Source organism: Falco punctatus (genome assembly GCF_963210335.1).
Source record: "Falco punctatus genome assembly, chromosome: 1".
In the NCBI taxonomy this organism is placed as follows: Eukaryota; Metazoa; Chordata; class Aves; order Falconiformes; family Falconidae; genus Falco; species Falco punctatus.
In genome coordinates this window covers 22,571,032-22,592,683 of record NC_137580.1, presented here as the reverse complement: position 1 = coordinate 22,592,683, position 21,652 = coordinate 22,571,032, and the positions used below count along the sequence as shown (strand labels likewise).

Below are 21,652 nucleotides of genomic sequence, written 5' to 3'. Positions count from 1 at the left end.
ATTTGGCTGGACAATATCTTTTCCTATGATAATTCTGCGCACATTTTGTTATAAAAGTTTGAGATTCCTTTCTTGGGATCTTTACCTCAAGGGAGATGTGGGATGCACTAATCAACATTTCTTTATTAGGTATGTCATTGTGGCAGTTGCCACTTTGTAGGAAGAAGGTGTGGTCAGGAGGAATATTTCTTGACCAGTCCAGAAATGAATACATTTGGTACTAACACAGTACACAGAGTCTGGTAAAAAATTTGTTTGTGATTCTTATTTGGTTCTTGAAAAGGTGTAGCTTGCTGTATTGTCTTTGTGGTCAGGCAAAGGCAGAAGAGTCCAGCTGCCTATGGAAAGGGCTTATGAGTCATCCCCATCTCCCTGGTGAGGTGGACAAGGTGTTTTAGCATTAGGTGGGCCGACTCTTTCGGGTAGTTTGCTGGCTGTAGGTATAAAGAAGGGAGCAATGAACTTAGTCATTCTGCATTGGATCGGCAGTGAGTATACTGTCAGCAAGTACATGGGCTCTCTCTGTCTCATGATGGCTGAATTAGCAGGAGAGAGGATAATTTTCCTTCTACCGCACAATATAGTATTTATGGTATAAATAAAAAAATATTAGAAAAAAGAACATGTGTTCAGTCCAAAAAAACTTGCTGATTTGCTTATATCTAACAAGTTGAACTTAAGCCTAGATGTATTTGTGGAATAGTAATGCTTGTAGCTTTAGTCTTCTTTATTTTTAATTTATTTTAAAGAATGTACTATAGTCTAAAAAAAATATGGAACTCCCTTTTCAAAATGAGAGCCTTTACTAGTAAGCGTAAGTGTAGACTCAAACTGGCAGATTAACACCCACAGTTCTAGCTTAGAATAGGCTACCCAGGCATTCCTGTTTGAAAATTACAATGTCTAGTGTAAATCAGTAATGTCTCCAGATTTACTGCCTTTAGAACTGGGGTTCACTAAAGGGGAAAAAAGAAAAAAGTTGAGATTTTGGCAACAGAAGGAGTTTTTAACCTACCTCATTTTCCAGTCTTGATTGTTATTCTGGCAGCATTTCCGAAGCTCAGTGAGATCAGTAGGATCCATTCTGTTTACTTCAGTGGGCTATGAATTGTTCTTGGAACAAAAGATGTCAGGAAACAGTTTGGTTTGCCTCACAGCATGTGTAAATCCCTCATCATTCAGGTCTTACAAGCTTGGAGTCTTTGTTGGTTTTTAGGCAGCGCCAGCGAACCCACTGAAAACAAAGTGACTGTGTGGCTTTTTAAGTCTCAGAGGATGTTTATGAACTATATCAGAATGCTTAAAAATCAAAATGTTTTATCATATGCTTTCAACGGTAACAAAGTTTTTACTTTTTTGAATTTTAAGATGTTGTATAGAAATGATTGTACAGGCAAGCGTTAAGCCAGTTTCTGCTCCCATTTAGAGTATGTCAGCTTTTAAATACTGTCAGTGGATTTCAATAGATTTTCACTGGCATGTAATTGATGTGTTTTATTTTCTGTTGGATGAAAATTATTTTGCATCCTGTATCAAGCACGATTATATTGAAATGAAGCAAAATTATAAAGGGAGGAAGAATGAAAGAAAAAAGTACATCTTTCTAACTCCATGGTCTCATTTTTTGTTACTGTCAGGTTGTAATACTGTAAAATACTTGTAAGAATTTTCTCATTGCTTTTGCTTAAATATGATTTTAATCGCATTATACTGACTGTTTTTTCAAGAAATTCAGTAAAGCAAAATAGTATTTGCGGTCTAGACTCATGTAATCTTATGCATTACACAATTCGATTTAAAAACATATCTTTTTCTTTTGTAACCATCTTCCCTATTTATTTTATTTCTCTCTCCCCTTCATTCTTTTTCATATGCTTTCATTAGCACTATGCCCAGGTAGGTATTACATAGCATGGAAACATGTTGTCTCTATATCCTGTTATGGCACCTGTCTCTCTTCATCCATTTTGGAGGCTTGCTGTACGCCAGAGTGTTGGAGAGCCACACGAACTATGCTGCTGTTGCAAATAGTTATAGTCTCACATGGGTATGGTATGTAGTGGTGAATACTGATCCAACAGTACCCTCTGTCTAGAAAGGTCCCAGTATGACATATCCACTGTCCCACAGAAACTTCCCCAATCCCTGTACCGATACAGTTAGCAAGGAGCAGGGAAGTAGCACTAGATCACAACAGCTGGTAGCTGTCCTTCTGTCACCGTGCTGCAGCAAAGGTGTAGCCCTTTTCCTTCCCTTTGTGGAGAAACAGTGGTAGAATACACAAATAAAGAGAATGGACTACACTAGCTGGATTCTTCCTCTGGATACTGAGAGCCAGAACTGACCTGGGCTGTATCAGATCACCAGTACATGAAAAGGCTCCATTTCATTGTAAGTCCCTTCCACCTTTCTGGGCTATGACAGCTGTGAGGAAGGCTTTCAGTCTTTAAAAAGAGAAATGTTTTCAAGACTGATTTATAGAGTTTGCAATGATACCAGGTTCTTTTACCAGCTTCTGAAACAACATATACCTTGTACCATATACAAGAGAGACACTCAACTGGACTAGAGATCTGTCTGGGCTGGCAAGTGGATGTGTGCTGCCCCATGGTCTCCCAGTCATCCAGATTAGAAACATGGCTAGATTGTGCTGCTCTTATTTGCTGGATACCGCCTGGGCTTTATCCAGGGCTTAGAAGAGTTGAGTGATACATGCCTGTGCGCTGCCTGACACGGGCAAGACACACTCTTCTGCTCAGGAGCTTTGTAACCTTCCTGGGTTCCACAGGTCAGTCTCTGGGACTGAGTAGAGTGCTATTGACCCCACAGCCCCTGTGACTTACCAACCAGATTTGGAAAGAATCTGGATTTAGACATCAGTTTTGTCTCTGGGATTTAGGTTTGGTGGTTTGTTGTTTTTTTTTTTTTCAGGATTCCCAAAGACTTATTACCATAATAAACAATAAGTTCTGTTCAGTGCCACCACACTTCTGTAACTGGTCTGTTGTTTCAGGCAGTACCTTTATTTCTAAGTCTCATAAGTACAGGCCTCTTAACTACTGGTTTGCTCTTCATTTAGCTGGTACAGCACACAGAAAAGGGACAGTGTCATCTGAACACAAGTTTTTAAATTAGTAGGAAATCTAAACTTCTAATTTACCGCAGACCTCAGTCATGCTTGTGCATACATTACCTGTAAATAAAGTCCATACCCTTGAGGTATTGGATATTTGCTGGAGCTTACATACAGCTACTACATAGTGGATATATACTGGGCTACTTGTAGTGGTAGTAGAAGCAGTGCCTGGTACTTGGAGAAGAACAGAGGCAGAATCACCATACTGATAATGAGTCAAATCTAGTACATATTTCTATTTATTCAGTATTTGTCCAGGACATGATGTTAGCTGAATAGCAGAACCTACGACTTGGATGGTGCACCTCTCACAAGCATTGCATGGCGCAGCGAAGCAGTTCTGAAAGTGTCAAACATGGAAAAGAATAAAGGATAATGCTGGCAAATGGGGTCTGCTACTGAGGCTTATTTTTGAGCCAAAGAACAAATGTTCGCTGAAGCAAGCAAGGTGTACTTGGCCTACCCAATCCACTTTAAAATGTTCAACCAAAATACTCTTCAGTCAAGATTCCCTTTCACAATTCTTTTCTGAAATGTTATGTGCAGATAGTTAGGGTCAACTTCAGTCCCTATTGAAAATTTCTTGGTTATTTTAATGGAATCAGAATTTTATTCCAGAAATGCGTAATTCCAATAATACCAGCCTTACATGTCTAACCAATTCCACTTGTCTGGGTGAAAGACATGTCATGACATGTAGGAGAGATTACTTATTGTTGGTTTGGTTTTTTTTTCTCAAGACTTTCCTAAGGCTGATACTTGTGTAATACCTATCTTTGCTTTCAGTTTTGTACAATCCATCTAATATGCTAAATAGGCTGTTGGTATAAGTAAGGATCAATAGCATTGATTATTCTTCAATGTCATATATTTCTCATAAAATTAAGATAAACGCTATTCTAAAAATGGATTGAAAACTATGGAGCAAATGTAGCTATTGTTAAAAAAGGCTGACTGGTCTGAAACAGATGGTCAAATATGATTTCCAAAGATATGCATTTAAAGCACTTGATTTTCCTGTCCATAATGTACACATGACTTTTTTACTGCTAACTGCTGAAAATGAATGATCCTTTAAAAATCTATGTATCTAGATGAATGGCCTATTGTTCTGACCCAGTGTGTTAGTCATTATGAGTACTACTCATAGATAAGTAAGCCGTGAAAATAAAATTGCTTCCTACAGTTACATGTGCTATATCCCTCAAGATGTAGAACAGGATCACAGAGTACATGTACAACATCTGAAGGTGGTTGACCTGTTTTTAAGAAATCACTATTGTAATACTGCTGCTAGTAAATATTTAAAGGACAAAACTGGTGCTATTTGGTAGCAGAAACCCCATTTACCTCAATATGTCCTTCTGTGGTGTCTTACTTGTCTTTTTTGCTTTCTGCTAGTGGATGCTGCAGTTACATTCTGAGCCAGTGCTTGGAAGCAGCTTATTTACTGCCTTGCACCTCTCATTGCTACAGCAACCAGTGTTCTGTAGAGCTGTGTGTACTTAGAAAGAAAACGGTGCTCATATTTGGACTGCCTCGCTAAAGATGCTGTTGGCATACAGAGGAAGAATTTTGTTTTACACAGGAGCTTGTGGCTGGCCACAACTCACCTTGCTGTGTGTACCTTCCAGGGGACAATATCAAGCTTACTTATTTACAGTTTCAAGGGGAGAGAGTAGATTGTAACAAAGCTTCAAAAGGAGTGATTTCAGCTTTTCTTCAGATGTTAGCATTTTGGTTTTCCATAGTGGTTTGCTTGTGTGACATAGCAGGAGAGAGAACTTCTCCAAAGAGCCTTACTTAAAAGAAATTTGCATCCTTTATTATAAGGAAACTATTACGCCACAAAGCCAAGTATAAAGTATTTGTGAGTATAAAATAAGCTGTCATCTAGATTAATCTCAGGGTTCTGCATTTTGAAGCAAATAAATCAGTCAAAAGACTTTGTGGCCGTTGATCGAAAAGGTAGCATAGCACAGATTTGTAAAGCTCTGTTTTTTTCCCCTGTGACTGTTATCTGCTCCCCCTGGAAGCTGCATCATATTGCTAATAGCACGCTTTTTTCATTCTCCCACTCGATCTATCATGACACCTTTACAACATCATCTGTACTGCTGATACATTGCAACCTCCCAGCCTGCGGTCCTTCAGTTCAGACAGGTCTCACACATTGAGCCATGCCTCCTACCTGAGGGACAGTGCCATGATTGACGACACGGTTGTAATCCCCAGCCAGCAGGTAAGCAAATTCTCTTAAGTTCCCCTATCAGTTAGATAAATACAGAAATACAAAAAGATTACAGTTTAGATTGTACTAAAGGCACCATGTCATGTATGCTGCTTTGTTGATTTTAATAAACCTCTCGTAGTTTTCATTGATATTTAATGACATATTATACTGTGCAATAGTAAACTCTATTCCAAAATAAATGGATAAGCTGTGTGAATATAGTACAGGGACTGTCTTTATAATGTTCTCCATTTTAACTGATTTTTGAATGATGCTAACAGCCATTGGGCTAAATATTCAGGTGATCTAATGAACTCAGGGCCATTGTCCTCAAAGTTACTATCCTGATGCATGTTTGTAGTTTAAAAAAAAAAAGATTTGGGAAATGCCACTTCGGTAAATCATAACATTCATATCACAGGGACCAGTAACATGATTACTTTGAGCAAGTACAAAATGCTAATAAGGGGTTTTTAATATTTTAATGCTATCATTAGCCCTTTGTTTTCTTTTTAAAAGAAGTGTAAACACTTTAGGCATTACTATGAAAAATACATCATCTTATTGTTTGGTTGATTAATTGATTTTATTGTAGTAAAAAGGAGGGTTTTTTGCTTACCAAGGTAACAAGTCTGGCCAAAGAAGCTGAAAGGAATTCATATCGCTTAAGCTGGGGCCCTGAAAACTTGGACAATGTGGCTCTTTCTTCCAGCCCTATTCATTCAGGGTGAGTGTATCAATTTAGCATTATACTAAAAAAGAGAGAAACAGAATACCTGCAGTGGCAGCAGCTTCAACTAATGCTTAACTAGGAGTTATGTTTTAATTCATTGCCTCCTAGAGCTGTCAATAAATTGTTATGATCTCTTAAGCTCTGACAATCAAGCAAGCCTGAGTACCAAGACTATCCGCTGAAATCACTGCAAGTCAGTGAGCATCCAGTCAAGTTCAAGAGGAATTAATGAGATAATTGACATGTGCATTTGTGTGAATTTTATGGAGAAATAAATACAGTGCCTTTTGAAAGTTAGTAATAACTGAGACAAGGAGCCAAATCACTCCAGATGGTGACTGCTTCCTATGCTAGTGAAGTAAGTAGTTTAGGTAAGCACCAACTCTGGTGTTTGTCATGATTACTGAACAGAGAAACCAAGGATTTTATATTACATGAACTGTATAATAGACAAGCAACCTAAGTATCATTTGCTTTACACATATTTGGCCACCACGTTCGTGTGTTCTCACAGCTGAACTTCTGTGAGCATTTGCATTTAGGCAAACTCATTGAAATGGATTAAGACTGGTTAAAATGCAGGCCCAGCCAAATTCATAATTACAGAGCTTATCCTGGTGGGCCTCACAATCTGTGAGTACTTTAAGTGGTCTTACTTACTGAGTTTTAAGTAATTTTATTCTTTATGCTAAATTCTATACTTGTGTCCTGCTGTCAAATTTGATGAGGCATGTGCAGATGAATTCGTAAGAAACTGATGTCATGAAAAAGCATTTAATTTCTGTGAAGCTACATTGTACACAGCATGGCTGGACATCACAAGGCGAAAGTTTTCGGGGTTTTTTTTTTGTTAATCTCAAATGAGTTTGCAACAATCATACAGTTCGTATCTTTCAAAAAATAACACTGGAATCCTATTTGGAATGCCAGGTAGTCCTGTTTGAGAAGAGTAACAGTATTGTCATAACTGTGATTGCATATTGACTGATTAGTGACATATATGAGAAGTTTGTTTGTTAGCTGGTAGCAGGGTATTTGGCTGTGGCTAGGGTTGTTTGGATTTGCTTTTCTTGAGCTCTAAAACTAACAAATTAAATGAAAATATTTAATGTGTACAGTATGTATGTGTTTATATATATATGTCAGTAAGTAAGCTTTAAAATTGTTTTGGTGGTTTATTCTAACCCAAAATAGTTTACAGACTTTTTCCAAAGAATGTGTTACTTTTCACTTGCAGAAAGGTAGGTCTTCCCAGTGATTTCAGAGGATGAACTAAATACTTTCTGGGAGAGTTGCATTTATTTTTTGCATGTGCAATCACTTTGTATTTTTCTTTTTAAAAATATTAGTGATATCTAGATCTTTCTGGATGACCAGGATGCCAGTGGTAGGATAAGAATATGTGATTTTAGTAAGGAGAAATGCTCTCTGCAACCTTGTATGAAACAGTGACATTTAACAAGACACAAATTATGTTCTGTTTTTATACATACCAACTAACATACCCCTAAATGTTGTAATAAAGAAACCTATAATAATGATTACTCAGCCTTTGAAAAAGGCTCTACAACACTTCATCTTGCTTAGGTTTGCCCAAGTCATTAAGTTACCATAAACTGTTGGGGTGCATCTTGTTTACATCTCTTTCTTAGGAAAATACATTGACTACTAGAGTTTCACTTGTAAGACCTTATTTTAAAAGCGAAACAATTGGAGAAGTACTGTGTGCATGATTGTTGCATTCGCTTAGCTGCAACAACAAATACATTTGTCAATTACACCCCTTTTGTCACCTACAGCCTCCTTCGTTCTTGCAAACTAGCAACACTGTTGACATTTCAGATGCACACACTGAGGTAGTATGTATCTGTCATGGAAGAAAACTCTTGGTGTGTGAACAGAAATCCTATAGAGACATTGTTAGTGGCTTTGATCGAGTATGGTCTTGGTTTTGCCCAAGACATTGGAAATGTACTGAATTCAGACTGTGGTTTTATAAAGTAACACATCGGCATAGTATTGGACAGTAATCACTTTGGCACAGATGATCTTAATTTCGTATTCTGTGCAATCTCAGAGAAAAATGACACTGTTCTCTCCTGGTACTACTTCAGTGGCTAACCCCAAACTGTTGTTGGGTTCTTACTGATCTCCCATGGTAGGGCAGTGTTTCTGTGGATCAGTGCAACACCCCCAGGCAAAAGGATAAATGTATAGAGAACTGTTCTCTTGGTGTGGAATTTCACAGGCATGTATTTCAGCCTTTGCATAACTAACCAAATCTTCTCCAATGTCTGAAATTTCAGGAAGGGAAAATGTTTTAACCATCCATTTCAAATTTAAATGTAACTGTTGCCCCAGTATGTTGATAATTTCATCAACAAGGAAAGAAAAGCAAGATCTTTGGTCAGTGTCTTGGGCAGCCATTTCAAAAACAGGAAAGTTACTCTCTCTTAAGAGGTAATACTCTTTTGGTGCTCAAGTCTCAACATAAGCGTCTCCTGATCGTTTTACACAGTTAACAGTTTCTGAAGAGTTTCATACATTGGCTGAAGGAACAATTCCTGCATTCCTGCATTTAAACTTCCTTTCAGCAAAGCAGGTTTGCTTCTCCTGATAAAACTATCTGATCTTACATACTGAACAAAGATAAGGATCCCTGAATATGCCAGAAAGTTTGGGTGCTAAATATCCAATAAGATAGAGTTTTGTTGCTTTGCTGGTAATATTAGGAGATATGTATAATATCCTGCTGAAGTGTTAGGAGAGACAGAACTGATGCCTAAATAAATGCAAATGCGTTTCACAGTTTTAAGCTTCTATCTCACAATATCCTATATTGTGGAAGAACACATATTTTCATCAAGTTGGAAGGCAAAAACCCACTGAACTGAAAATTTTCTTTTCACTTGCAGCATTTAGACATTGCTTGACAGTATCTTATGTCTCTATCACCCATAGTAGTTAAGTAAGTGTGAATAGTAAAGATAAGGCTGACTAAGATTTTAAAGTATAAATTATGTGCAAAATTATGTTGTTCTCATACCTGGGTTCTGGTGATACAGTGAAAAAAAAGAATCTTACTGACAAATATGTGAAGGTACGGTAGATAAGAGAAGAGGCAAATCTTGACACAGTGTGAGGAAGGAGCTTTGAGTTCATGCTTTGATATTAACTTGCTTTTGTTTTCTAGAGCAAGATACGTAGCAGCTCTGCAGTTTTTCCAGCTCTGACTTGCTCACAGCAAAATTTCTATTTAATGAAAATTCTGATTTCTTTTATATAATTTGATGAAGAAGTCCCTATTTGACTAACAGGTGATCCAGGCTTATCAATGCTTGTATCTGACAAAACAAAACAGTTGGAATATTATTAGTGAGTTTACCCTTCTGGAAGTTGTTGCTTCCATCAGTGAAAAAGGGAGAAGGATGAGGGAGTGGGCAGCTTGAACTGTGACAAATAATGTGAATTATCATTCTTAGTTGCATGTCTGCAAAAAAGGAGGCTGGATCCTTGCTAACAAGGTAAACAAAATATATTTCAAGTGTTGTATTTTGAATCCATAATATTGTTTTTCCCAATGTGAGATTAATTTCCTGGAAATATTTATGGAAACAGGACCTGGCAGCGACCAGCTGATAGTCATTTCTAAAATCTGAAAGTCTAAATTCTTTCAAATTATACTGTAGCCTTTATGACCTTTATTCAGAAAGTTACAATAAGGAAAAACAGCAGGTGTGTTTCATTAATAGCAAATTGCTGTTCATGTCAGTGGAAGAAAATGGCAATGGAGATAGATACAATAAAAAATGACATCAGAAAACTAACTGGCCATGTGACACGTTACTAAGAGCCTGAACAGGTCAAACTGAAAGCTTGACATTTGTCGTTCTGTAGTGCAGAACAAAAGGAGGACAAGAAACATGTTGAAATGCCAGAAAGTGGAGGACAGACCGTATTGATAGGAAATCGGAAGAAAATAAAATCGTGATTTATTGTGTTATCAGAAACGCTGTGTGGAATTACTTTAGATATCTTACCCTTTGATAAACCATGGTCCAGATTGCACATGTGGATACCTAAACCAAACAGCATTCCCCCTGATCTGGTTCTTGGAAGATTTACTCAGAATCTAACTGCACATTTTAGGTATTTGACTCCCGGTTTGAGAATGTATGTAGAAAAAACAGATTACTCTAGCTTTACTGCTGTAGTAGTAACTGTTTGTAACCAAGGATGTTTATGTAGGCTTATTTTCCATACTCACTCCTACATTCTCACATGTAATGAATATGCATATGTATGTATATGTCCATGTATTTAATTTAGAAATCTGTTTAGTTTTTCCAATATTTCAGTATTTTATTTAACTCATTCTTTTTTCCCTTTCTTTTCCTTTTTGATGTTAAATCATTATTCTATTGCAGATGCTCTTCTCCATGTCTTGATCATGACAACAGCAGGTGAACTTCTGCATAATTTCTTTCTTTAATACATTGCACTTCTCACCCACCCTGTTTATCCTCTCTTACCTCACTTCAGGATGCTTTAGTGTTTTGATAGTGCAAGTTAGCCAAGAGGAAAAAAAATGATAATCTACTCTGACTAGCAGTGATAGTTACACATGGCCCTATTTCTCTTCTTACACACTGTGTCCACTTTGTCCCATCTGCTGTGTCCTTTATTTCTTATAAAAAATACTGGATACATAGTAAGTCTGCTGCAAAATATCTTAACAAAGCTCCTTATACATTCCTAGATTGTTTTAACCATTGACTTAATTAACATTACATTTTCTGTGTTGGTGGTATGGTTTAATATTATTAAAAGGAAGGACACCCCACCACCACCACCCCCATCCCAAATAATCCAGCACAAACCACTATAGATGGGTTTAGTTTCAACTGTTACATTACAAAGGGGGACTTTCATCTCACTTGTCTATATAAAGAATTTTGCAGAGCCACTTCCTAGGTCCTATTTTCCAAATTGTGCCCCCATATTGGAACTAGTAGAATGACAGCAAAGACCCAGTATATGTAATTTTTCATGCCACATATATTTTTTGTGGGACCTCAGTTAATCAGTGGCTGAATCACTGGCACATTGCATCCTGCACACCTGAAGTGGTACCTTCCCAAAGGAGATTATATTTACTTGGCAAACTGAGTGTTTATTGATACAATACCTCTTCATCTCCTTTAACATAACTGTAGAAAGGTGAAATTCTTCTTAAATATTTAGCTGTCCAAAATTATTAAATGGCTAAATAAAACCCCAAGCTACAAACCCATATTTTTAGGTCATGTCACTCAGTCTCTCTGTAGTTGACTAGTGAAGAGAATGTTACCATAAATCAATACTCTAGTGGCTTCCTGTGTAGGATCATGTTTTTTGTCCTCCTGGAATGTGTATTTTGCCTTGTTTATGTATGGCATAGTTGCAGCCTGATGGAAAGCACACTGAGGTAGCTGAATGACTTGCAGTTGACTTCAGTGAGAGCTGGACTGAGGCCTTTTTTCTTAATTTCAGACTTTCTATCAGTTTTCCTTCTCCAGCTGAACACTTTACAATGGCTGAAGCACCCTGATTGTTTGTTTCTGCTTCTTCACACTGCGACTAACACTGAATGCTGCTATCTCCTTGTTTCCCAATTTCTTTTAAAAATTAAGATGACGTACGCAGAGAAGTTCTTAAATGTGCCTACAATGTATGTGCTCTAGTTAGAGCTTTTTATTGTTTCCTGCTACCTGATGAGAGCATGTGTGCCTGCCTAGCTAGTTTGAAAGAATAATTGTACTCAAACTGACCGTATGAAAGTGGTGGGTGTATTGATTTTGCCTATTCTGGTTTTGTGTGTTCAGAGGACTGTTGCCTGTTCTAGAAAGACACTTCACGATGCTAGGGTTGCATGGCCCTACAAAGGATGCTGCAGAATAAGTGCGTTTGAGTGCCAACATGCTTGCATTCGCAGCCACTTGGAACTGTGACTCTTCTGCAAAGCTTTTTACATAACAGTGATTCTTCACAAATCGCACAAGTATCTCCTTACACCCCTTGGTGTTGACACATCCTTTTTAAATTTTATTTGTTCATTCTGCTATTATCTTTTAAATTGAGCATAGATACAGCATAAAACCAAGTTAATTCCATGTGAATAAAATCAGCAGAGTAACTCAGACAGATCTGAAATACAGATTTTTCATGAAAACACACCACAACTTTTTGTCCTTGTAAGGTGGATAAATCCAATACATCTATATCGTCTGTGTTTTGTTCAAGTGGAGCCATTAGAAACCCCATTGCTGTTTCCTCTGCTCTCTGTAGAAGGCACAGAAACAGCTTGAAAGTTTTAGGGGCTTTTTATATATGTCCTCAACCAGAAGGATGCTGTAGCCAATGTTATTTGATATAGTTGCCTTTCATATGGCAAGTATGTAAGTTTTAATTGCTCTAAAATTAAAAAGAGTGAAATAGCCCCTCTAATTTATAAGTAAGTATTGAGAAATTAGAGGAGAATGGATGATGCTTGATCTAACTGCTAACCATGTGGTTAACAGAAGCGTGTATAGATTCCTCTGAAGTCTATAACTTATTCCTAGAAAAAATTGCTTTTGTTCTTTATTAAAAAAAAAAAAAAGAAAATAATCCTGACTTCCTCTTCATTCTCTTTAAAGGAGAGAAGGCAACAATTTCCCAAAACCTGATTTGTCCCGTTGATTTGGCTATTATATTGGACTACCACCTTGCTATATATCAGGAGAGCTCAGTGTCAATCCAGTTTGCAACTGTCAGGGTCACATGTTTGTGTCATGCATCATTTCTAACTGAACCTTTAAAACTGGCAGAAAATGAAACTTACTCAAAGGCAGTCTTAGTACTGAAAAAGATTGTCTCGTTGCCTTAGTCACCCCTGACATACACATTTTGACTTGGCTGCTTTAACCCATAATCTGCTTTGATTTTGGACTGTCACCCAATTGAATGTAAGTTCTTGCCATGGGTTGCCAAGATAAACTGAAGGCAGTGCTAAAGAAGGATGCTTCCCCTATATGTAGTTATAGGAAGGACATTTAAAACATTTTCTGAAATAGACTTTTGTTGATGGGAAGTACATGTAATTTCAATGCATTGCTTGATCAGTCAGTTCACTTATTTTGGCCACCTTTGTTTTAAATGGCTCACAAGAATGTTTTCCTGCTTAACAGCTGTCCAAAATTTTTCTCCTATTTATATTGTTTTCCCTCTCCTCAGTTCTACCTTGTTTCTCCTAACCATACTTAGTCCCCACTAAGGTTTTCCTTCCCCTATCTTGCCATTTTCAACCCCTGGTGAAAATTGTAGCTATTATATCTACATGGACTTCCTGTAAGTTATTTTGTTTTCTTTCACATTTTCTTTTAGTGTTAGACAAATTATCACAGAAGCATGTAAGGAACATTTATCAGCCTAATTTTTTTAGGATGTCTCCTCTTCTAGTGATAACCTGTAAGAGCTTTCTGATTCCCTTTAACCCCTTTTATTATCATCTTTTTTTTTTCTTTTGAACTCTTCACAGCTATTTATGATTCTCTTTAAGGAGCGTTCTCCTCTTTGTTCTCTGTACGCAGATGGTTGATAGTGCTTGCAGTAGTGCTTCCTGCAGCTGGAACATGGAGTAAACTCTGAGTTTCCAGCCTGGCCAAGAGTCACTTTTTGCACCATGTAGTCAGCAGGAGCAGAGGGTGCCCAGTGCCCTTTGCAGGAGGATCTTAACAAAGTTTTAAAGTCAGAGCAGGGAAGTCCGATGCAAAGATGCAATGGGTACCTCTCAGGGATGGTAAAGCAAAACCCTGTCCACATGCTGTAAGAGAAGCACCCCCAAGCTTCGGGGAGCATATATGATGTTAGTGTCATTCATATGCTAGTATTATGTATTATTTTCTTTTTGATATTTTATAATGAAAAGGTACTACTTCCCAGAGTGATGGCTTAATCTGCCAATCATTCCTGTTAGTTTTGTTTGTTCCTTTCAGTACAATCTCTTCCTAGTCACTTATATCTTGTCACTTAACAGCTGTAAAAAAAAAACAGAGGGAGGAAAAACAATGTGTGTGCGCATGGGCAACAAAATAATTAATTTGCATTTTATGTTTCCTTTATATTAGTCACACAGTTTTTTCACTTTCCTAAACGCACATTTCAGAAAGCATGTTTTATGTCATGCATTAATTTTGTATGGATTATTTGTATATTGATAGACACAGTCCTTTGAAAGGGCGAAGCTTTTCCAGTCCTGGAGCAGTAATGTCACCATCCAGATGCCCTACTATGTAGCAAAGAGGCTGCTATGATTCAGAAAATGCTTTGGTTTGAATTATTTGCTTGACTCTATTGCATATCCAAAATTGTGAAATGTTTTTTTTTTAAAAGATGAAAATAAATCAGATTAAATGAGTGGATGAAAAAACGAATGTAGCAAAATGTTGGGAAATAAATGGTGATATCGTGGAAAATAATTTATTTTTGCATTCTGTGTCAGCTCGACATATCCTGCTTCAGTGTACTGTCCTTCCAGACTTTTAGCCATGGATCTGGAGCTGAGGAATTCTCCCCTTCAGTTTTTTCTTTTACACTGTATTCATAGTAGTTTTCCAAAATTTGTTTTCCAGAAATTTCATAGCTGTTTTTGTGAACGGGCTCCTCCACATTTAGTGTTACAATTGGCCTGACTCTCTGTGCTGGCCTCACACTGTTCTGTTTGCCCCACTCTGCTGGCCAGCACCCGAAGGGTACCTGCAGTCTCTTAGGTGGTTTCAGACTCACCCAGAAGTCACAGAGCCCTTCAGCAATCTCCCCCGTCACCTCGGGGTCTCTTCCAGTGGTATGGCATGATTCTGGTTTTTGGTGTATACTGTGAAGAACACTCCTGATTGCCAGATTATGTCTTGTTATTCAGTAACCACGTCAGATCTTCTTTATGATAGAAACAGATGTTTTTACAGTGAATAATAATAATGTCCTAACGGTTTTTATCCTAATCATGGTTATCTTTGTGTCCACCTTCCAATAATACTTCTCTTTGCCTGTTTTTCCACTCTTTGGAGCAATAGTTGGCTTCGTTGATAGATGACTGATAGAACTTGTGATGGATTCCCTGACACTTTCCTCTGACCCACCAGGCACGTTCAGTGAACTGAAACTGAAACAAAGCGTTGCACCCTTAACGCCTGACCACATGCAGCTATCCCTTTGCATCGCAAGCGCTTACTAGAGCCAAATGCCACACTCCGTTTTTAATTGATCTGTGTCAGATCCCAAGTTTTGCAGGGGTGGGAACACAGGGCTATGACCGTGTGTGTGAGGTGAGGTACTAGTTTGTTCTGGGTGGTCAAAACCTGAGACTACTCCTGCTGCTTCAGCTGTTATACTGGTTCTACACCACAGGCTAGTTACCTTAGTTATCGTGTGGTTTATGAGGAGGCACTACTACTGCAGATCTTTTAGTTAGTCTGAAAGGAATCACTATATGGAGAAAAAGCACTGTATTAAAAGCAACAGAACCCATTATTGTGGTCAGAAGGAGCATTATTTGATTTGGATCCTTACCTTTTGTGTGTGTGTATTCTTCTAGTAGTGCATAGTGGTTTTGGCATTGCTGGGATACATAGGGGGATAAACTAAGGAGGACCTAGGACAGACAGATGACCTAGCCCTAACAGTTCAGTAATGGACAGCGGAAGAAGGTGATCTTATTGTTAAAGTATACAGTCTTGAGTATTATGTCAATAATGAAAATAATTGAATCCTAAAAGTTGTATTCATGACAGCTTACACAATGAAAAATGTGAATGCTAATTTAATTCAGTAAGTGTGCTCATTAGCCTTCTGGTAATTGTGGGGGTAGTATTTCTGTTGCTCATAGCATTAGTATCAAAATGTGAAACACTTCTTCCAGCACTCAGTGTTATTAACTACCTCTAATGCACCCATTGTAATCGAGACTTGGACTGATTCTCAGAAACATAATTCAGAAACACTTTGATAACACTGCTTCATACATACTTCAAAAGGAAAATTGCAGTGCAAGCCATAGAGCATTATTGCAACAATTGAGCATTTAGTATCTCTTAAGCTCTTCTTTCATCTGTGCTTTAAAATGTATAAAGTATGTATTTTGTGAAGGAAGCTCCCATTTTTCTCAGTTAATCCCCAGAGAATCAAAGCTGTAAAATGTTTTCATTTTCTTTTTTTCCCCCTTGTTAAAACCACAGAAACACCAACCTCTAAGGAATGAGATAATGGTTGTACTACCCAGACTTTTACACTAAACAAAACCTAGAGGTATATGAATGGCAGTAGAATAGGAGACTGCATGTGTGAGAAAGACTGGCATCCGTGGTGCATGGTGTGCTTCTGACTGGCGCTTGTGGCTCCTTTCCATCATCCATTTTTCTGACTTGCACGGTGTGTTGAGTGTTGTGTTTTTACAGCATGTGTTGTAGCTGTGTGGACAATGAATGGATGCAATATTTGTTGCACAGAATGGTTGAAGGGGACAGTGGAAAAATACCTGTATTTGTTATTCATGTTATAAGGGTTTTTCTTTATTGCAGGTCCTTCACTAGCATTTCTGCAACTCCCCATGTGATGGTTCTATTTTAGTGGCTAGAAGTAGGCCTGATGCTGTTCTGTGTCATCTACTCTTATTTTCACTTCCAGCAACCTGACATTCCCATCCCACATCAGGCATGATCCTAAGTCATAAACCAATAAAAAAAATTGAAGCAGTTCTACACCTTTCCCAAGAATGTCCCCAGTCTTTGTAATAAATCTATCAAAATCTACCAGTTAGTTATGTATGGAACTATAAGAAGTTCAGCATAAAAGAAATTCCATGAGATGTTTTTCTCCTGTTTAAAGAAAAAGAAACAAGAGAATTTACCTTGTGCTAGAAGAGGGCTCCCTATAGATGGCTTTCTGCATCTCTAAGTTTTCCACTGGGACATTGTATTGCTGAGCAAAGTAACACAGAAAAACAAAAATCAAAAAATAAACCTGTTACGCAGTGACTGTAGCTATTGTCATCTCACCAAAATCGCTCTGCAAACAGTAATGACACGTAGGTTTTTTTTTATATAAATAGGTGCTAGCTCCACCGATGAATTACAAATTGTACCCACACATTCCAGAATGAAATCTGTTATTTTTGTAAATCAAAACCAATATTTTGTTCAAAATTATAGTTTATGAAATAACTAGAAAATTATATAGATAACCTTAAAAAATCCCAACAACCCCTTCAATCAGAATTGGCTTTACATTCTTGAATCATACATAGTTTTCTTCAATACGATGTATTTGCTTGTAAAATATTTAAAGAGTGCCAACTTTACAGTATAGACGCTTGCAGGTACAGAGCAGTGATATGTGCACTTGACTTTGTCTCCAATAGGTACATACACATATGCTTGCATTTATTAGTGACTGGTCATTTTTTTACCAACAGCAGCACTGTAAAATAAGATTTTCAGTGAAAAGCTCTTAGATAGCAGTTGTCAGTTTAATTAATAAATGATCTTAGCATGATTTGGTGCTTCACATGGGAGAAAGCCTTTTTCTAATTGTACATCTTGAGAAAGCACTATATTTACATACGTCGTTTGTTACGTATGTGGAACGTAACCAAAGGAATTTTGGTATGCCTTTGTATCTAATTATTTATTTCCTGATTTTTCAGCTTCCTAGTTAGTTTCATGGTGGATGCTCGTGGAGGTGCCATGAGAGGTTGCAGACATAACGGCCTACGGATCATTATTCCTCCGCGGAAATGCACTGCTCCAACACGAGTGACTTGCCGGCTGGTGAAACGCCACAGACTGGCCACAATGCCTCCTATGGTGGAAGGCGAAGGTCTGGCCAGCCGCCTGATTGAAGTTGGACCTTCTGGTGCTCAGTTTCTTGGGTAAGGGGTGCCATATGGCCAAAAGGAAAATGTTCAGTCTATTTTCATCTGTTTGCAAGTTGCACTGAAATGGTTCCTTTTTCGAGACTTGAACAGAAAAAGATGTTCGTAACATATGGTAACAGACTGGTCGTGTGAAATATAAATCAGTTTTTAGTTAACAATTCACAAAGCTTTTACGCTTTTTTCTTTGAAAACAGATATTTTAACCACTAGTACTAAGGTTAATGTGCTTCCTTGGATATACTTATTACTCAGTGTTGTGATATTATAGTGGGAAAAGACCCCTTTGCAGCCAGAAAAAGCAGTTTTTACTATATTTAAATAATCTACATTTAAGGTCTGAATAGCACAGCACTGATATAAAGCCCAAATGTAAAGCCTGCTACATATACAACACAAGTTACAGCTGCTTATTTCAGAGACTTGTGTTGTATTATCAGTAATTTGGACTTTCAGGGAAGCACAGTGCCTTTGATTTTTCTGGGGTTGAAATTGCTAAATTAAGCAATAGGACAACCCTGGAATTTTTTGGCCATTTCTTTTGTCCTATGCCGCAAAACCCGTAGAAAGATCAGATTTGTGTCTGCTGCTGAGCTTGTTTTAGCACTTTTCAGCTGGAAGCAGCAGTTATGCACACTCCTTGTATTTATTTGTTTTACCAACTTTCTCTCTATCAACTGTGGCATCCAAAAGTGGATGATTGAAGGAACCCCTTCTATTACAATAGCTTCATTCAGAAACTGCAAAAAAAGTGACTCTGTAAACAGCAATAGTTTAAATACATTTTGAAACAAATCAGTTGCTTTAAAATCCTGTTACAACAGGCAGTCATCAGAGCCACTATCTTTGTTAGTGCTTTTTCTAAAAGATTGAGCTTGGGCAGAGAAAAAAGTTGACTGGTGGTTTCTAACTGCCCACCACTTTTGTATGGCATGTGAGAGGAGATCATACCCAAGACATCTTTTGGCTCTTTCACTGTTGCTCTAATCTGGTAAAAAAATCAAGAGCAGTTCTGAAACACTGTGAATGGGATGGTGAGAGCAAGCCAACCATTCCTTTTGACAGACAGGATACCTCTCTTAAAGTAACAGCAACCAACCTGGTTAATCAGGTGCTTTGTACCACTTAGCTCTTTTCACACGTTGTTCATTTTTAAAGAGAAGCAGAAAGAAATTGAAAGAGCAGTAGTACTGTGCTGTCACATTTAGTCTTCCCATTATCTTTGTCACACACAAATTGATCTTAAGTATGTCTCCCATTTTCTTTTTAATGGTTTCTCCATCCTGAAAGACCAGGATATAGCACAGTTTTATTCATTCTCAGATCTTTGTGCCCTTCCTACAAGTGTTTTTCTAGGTGTTGTACTGCCAGTGAAATCAGAAAATTACCGTACTGTTTGCAGAGATGCATTCCAAGGTCCAAATCCCATTCCCATTGAGTTCACTGCCAAAACTCACAATGTCTTCCCATAAGCAAAACCAATTTAAATTAACAAAACTAATTTTGCTGATTTTGATCACCAAATTGTCATTGCTAGGACGGAACCTTATTCAGTGTACAGCCTAACTTCCACTCTGTGGACCAGACAGTGGCACTGGCGTTCTGGCACAAAAAATACATAAAGTTTATTTATGTTCTTTCTTTCACTGCTGCTTTGGATGTACTCAGTAAACTTCATCTGCCTACGGCTCCTCCCCCACTTAATGAGGGAGAAAGCTTGGTCAGCCGAATCCTTCAGCTGGGGCCTCCTGGGACCAAATTCCTTGGGTAGGAGAGACTTGAAACAAATTGATGGATGCTGACCTCCCCATTCTTCTCCTCCTTCTGCAATATGATTTTTTTATGTCATTATGCCCATGATATTGTCCCTTTCTATCATTTGAAATTTTGTATACCTAACCCTTAGTGGACCATTTTCCAACCCTTGTGGTATGTGGTTTTGTTTTGGTGGTATGTTTGTATCTTTTTCTTAAAGTACTGTGGCCTTCATTTTTGTTTTGGCATGAAATCTTCCTAGTTTTGTGCTTGATGTCTGTAGCAAAGCAACCTGGACTGGGACAAAAAAAGGAATCTACTGTAAAATTTAAAACTTTTTTTGTATCAAGAACTGATTAATCAATAAGTTGTATGTTGGATACCACCAGTGTAATAGAACACGTGGCATTTACTAAGTACATGGTAACCTGTGTGAGTCCTCTAATTAGAGAAGTGTATATACAAATATATTTGTATTTTCTCTCTTATTTCTAAGAATATGTATGTATATGTATATATGAATATAGATATATTATATGTACACATATGTATTGCATACGTGTGTGTATATAAATATATGGATGCATACAGTGATACGTATATTGACATCTGTTTGTAAGGCAACAAGGCAAATTCTTATCTCCTATACTGAAACAGAAACCCAGATGACCTCCTCACACCACCTTTATCTCTCCCAAAGTGTAAATCAGGAATAAATTCATTGGAATATATAAAAGTACAATGAAGTAAAATTGGTACAGGACACAACTGCTCACTGATTGCAGTGAAATTATTCTGGTTTGCACTAGTATAAGTGAGATCAGAATTTGTCCTACTATTCATATACATTACAGTAGATTCTCTTTGAAATGAAGTTGCACAGGTTAACCCAGACAGTAGTGACAACTAAAATGACTATAAGGGTTTTTATGAATTTGCAAAACAGTTACCAAATTTCTAGCCAAGCACTATTACCTTACCAAATATCAGTCACACTGTGGAAAGAGGTGAATGCACTCTTTAATCTATCCTTCAGCATTTACTGGGTCCCTGTAAAAACCTTGTATGTGTTAGCGACCTACTACTTTAGGATTATGCCAAAGTATTCCAGTGAACTAGGTAGAATTCCAGGTCACTTTGTAGCAGACTGAATAGAGTTGCTGTTAATCCTGTTTCTTCCTCTCTCCCATGTGCATTTAATGCGCTGTGTTGCTGTGCCAGGCCTGTGATTGTCGAGATTCCCCATTTTGCTGCTCTGCGTGGGAAAGAGAGAGAGCTGGTGATCCTGCGCAGTGAGAATGGGGACAGCTGGAAGGAGCATTTCTGTGAATACACTGAGGATGAACTGAATGAAATCTTGAATGGGATGGATGAAGGTATCCAGTGTGACTTTTTTGTAAAAAAAATTCTTCTCCTGCATTACTCCTGTAGCTGGGGTTAATGGCTTTTTACCATTTATTTTATTTAGCACCTCATGTTTGGTCCATGTAAGCACGTTTGTGTTTACTTCCCTTGCATGGTCTGCCCAAGTAGTGAGACAAAACAAAATCTTCCATCACCAAGTTGAGAATAGATGCTAGACTTGTGTTTTCTACTGCTCCTTTTCATAGTGTGAAACGAAAAGCTTCCATAGCAAACATCTTTCCAAAACAAGGCAATTACCACACTAATCCTTTCCAAGCAGCTACGTGTGTGGGAGGAAACGTCAGTCATGGGTACTCTTGCTTTCTGAGAGAACAGAATGGCCTTGGGCTTGTCTAGGATCTGCAGAATTTGTTATTAATTTTGATGGCTTTCTTCACAACCCCCCGCCCCCCCAAAAGTAAACAAGCCAACTCACATACTTAA

The 21,652-nt window shown here is 37.8% G+C and overlaps 1 protein-coding gene and 1 long non-coding RNA gene across 40 annotated transcripts in view; one reads left to right on the top strand and one right to left on the bottom strand.

The window, feature by feature from the left end:
- The window catches only part of ANK2 (ankyrin 2), a 395,080-nt gene that overhangs the window by 327,941 nt on the left and 45,487 nt on the right, over positions 1 to 21,652 (top strand). For 16 of the 39 annotated variants that reach the window (XM_080373623.1, XM_080373625.1, XM_080373624.1 and 13 more), the window contains 6 exons: positions 5,276 to 5,378; positions 5,993 to 6,096; positions 9,585 to 9,626; positions 17,822 to 18,046; positions 19,718 to 19,816; positions 21,026 to 21,180. In XM_080373623.1, coding sequence (XP_080229749.1) covers positions 5,276 to 5,378; positions 5,993 to 6,096; positions 9,585 to 9,626; positions 17,822 to 18,046; positions 19,718 to 19,816; positions 21,026 to 21,180 — 728 coding nt within the window. Of the gene's footprint in view, positions 1 to 1,884; positions 1,897 to 5,275; positions 5,379 to 5,992; positions 6,097 to 9,584; positions 9,627 to 10,529; positions 10,566 to 17,821; positions 18,047 to 19,717; positions 19,817 to 21,025; positions 21,181 to 21,652 lie in introns of all 39 variants that reach the window. The other 23 variants (XM_080373648.1, XM_080373649.1, XM_080373618.1 and 20 more) reach the window with 6 other exon arrangements.
- Positions 5 to 21,019, bottom strand: LOC308058223. The gene is made up of 3 exons (XR_013925730.1): positions 20,887 to 21,019; positions 17,027 to 17,097; positions 5 to 1,234 (listed from the first exon to the last, which is right to left on the bottom strand). It is a non-coding gene; the product is annotated as an uncharacterized lncRNA (long non-coding RNA).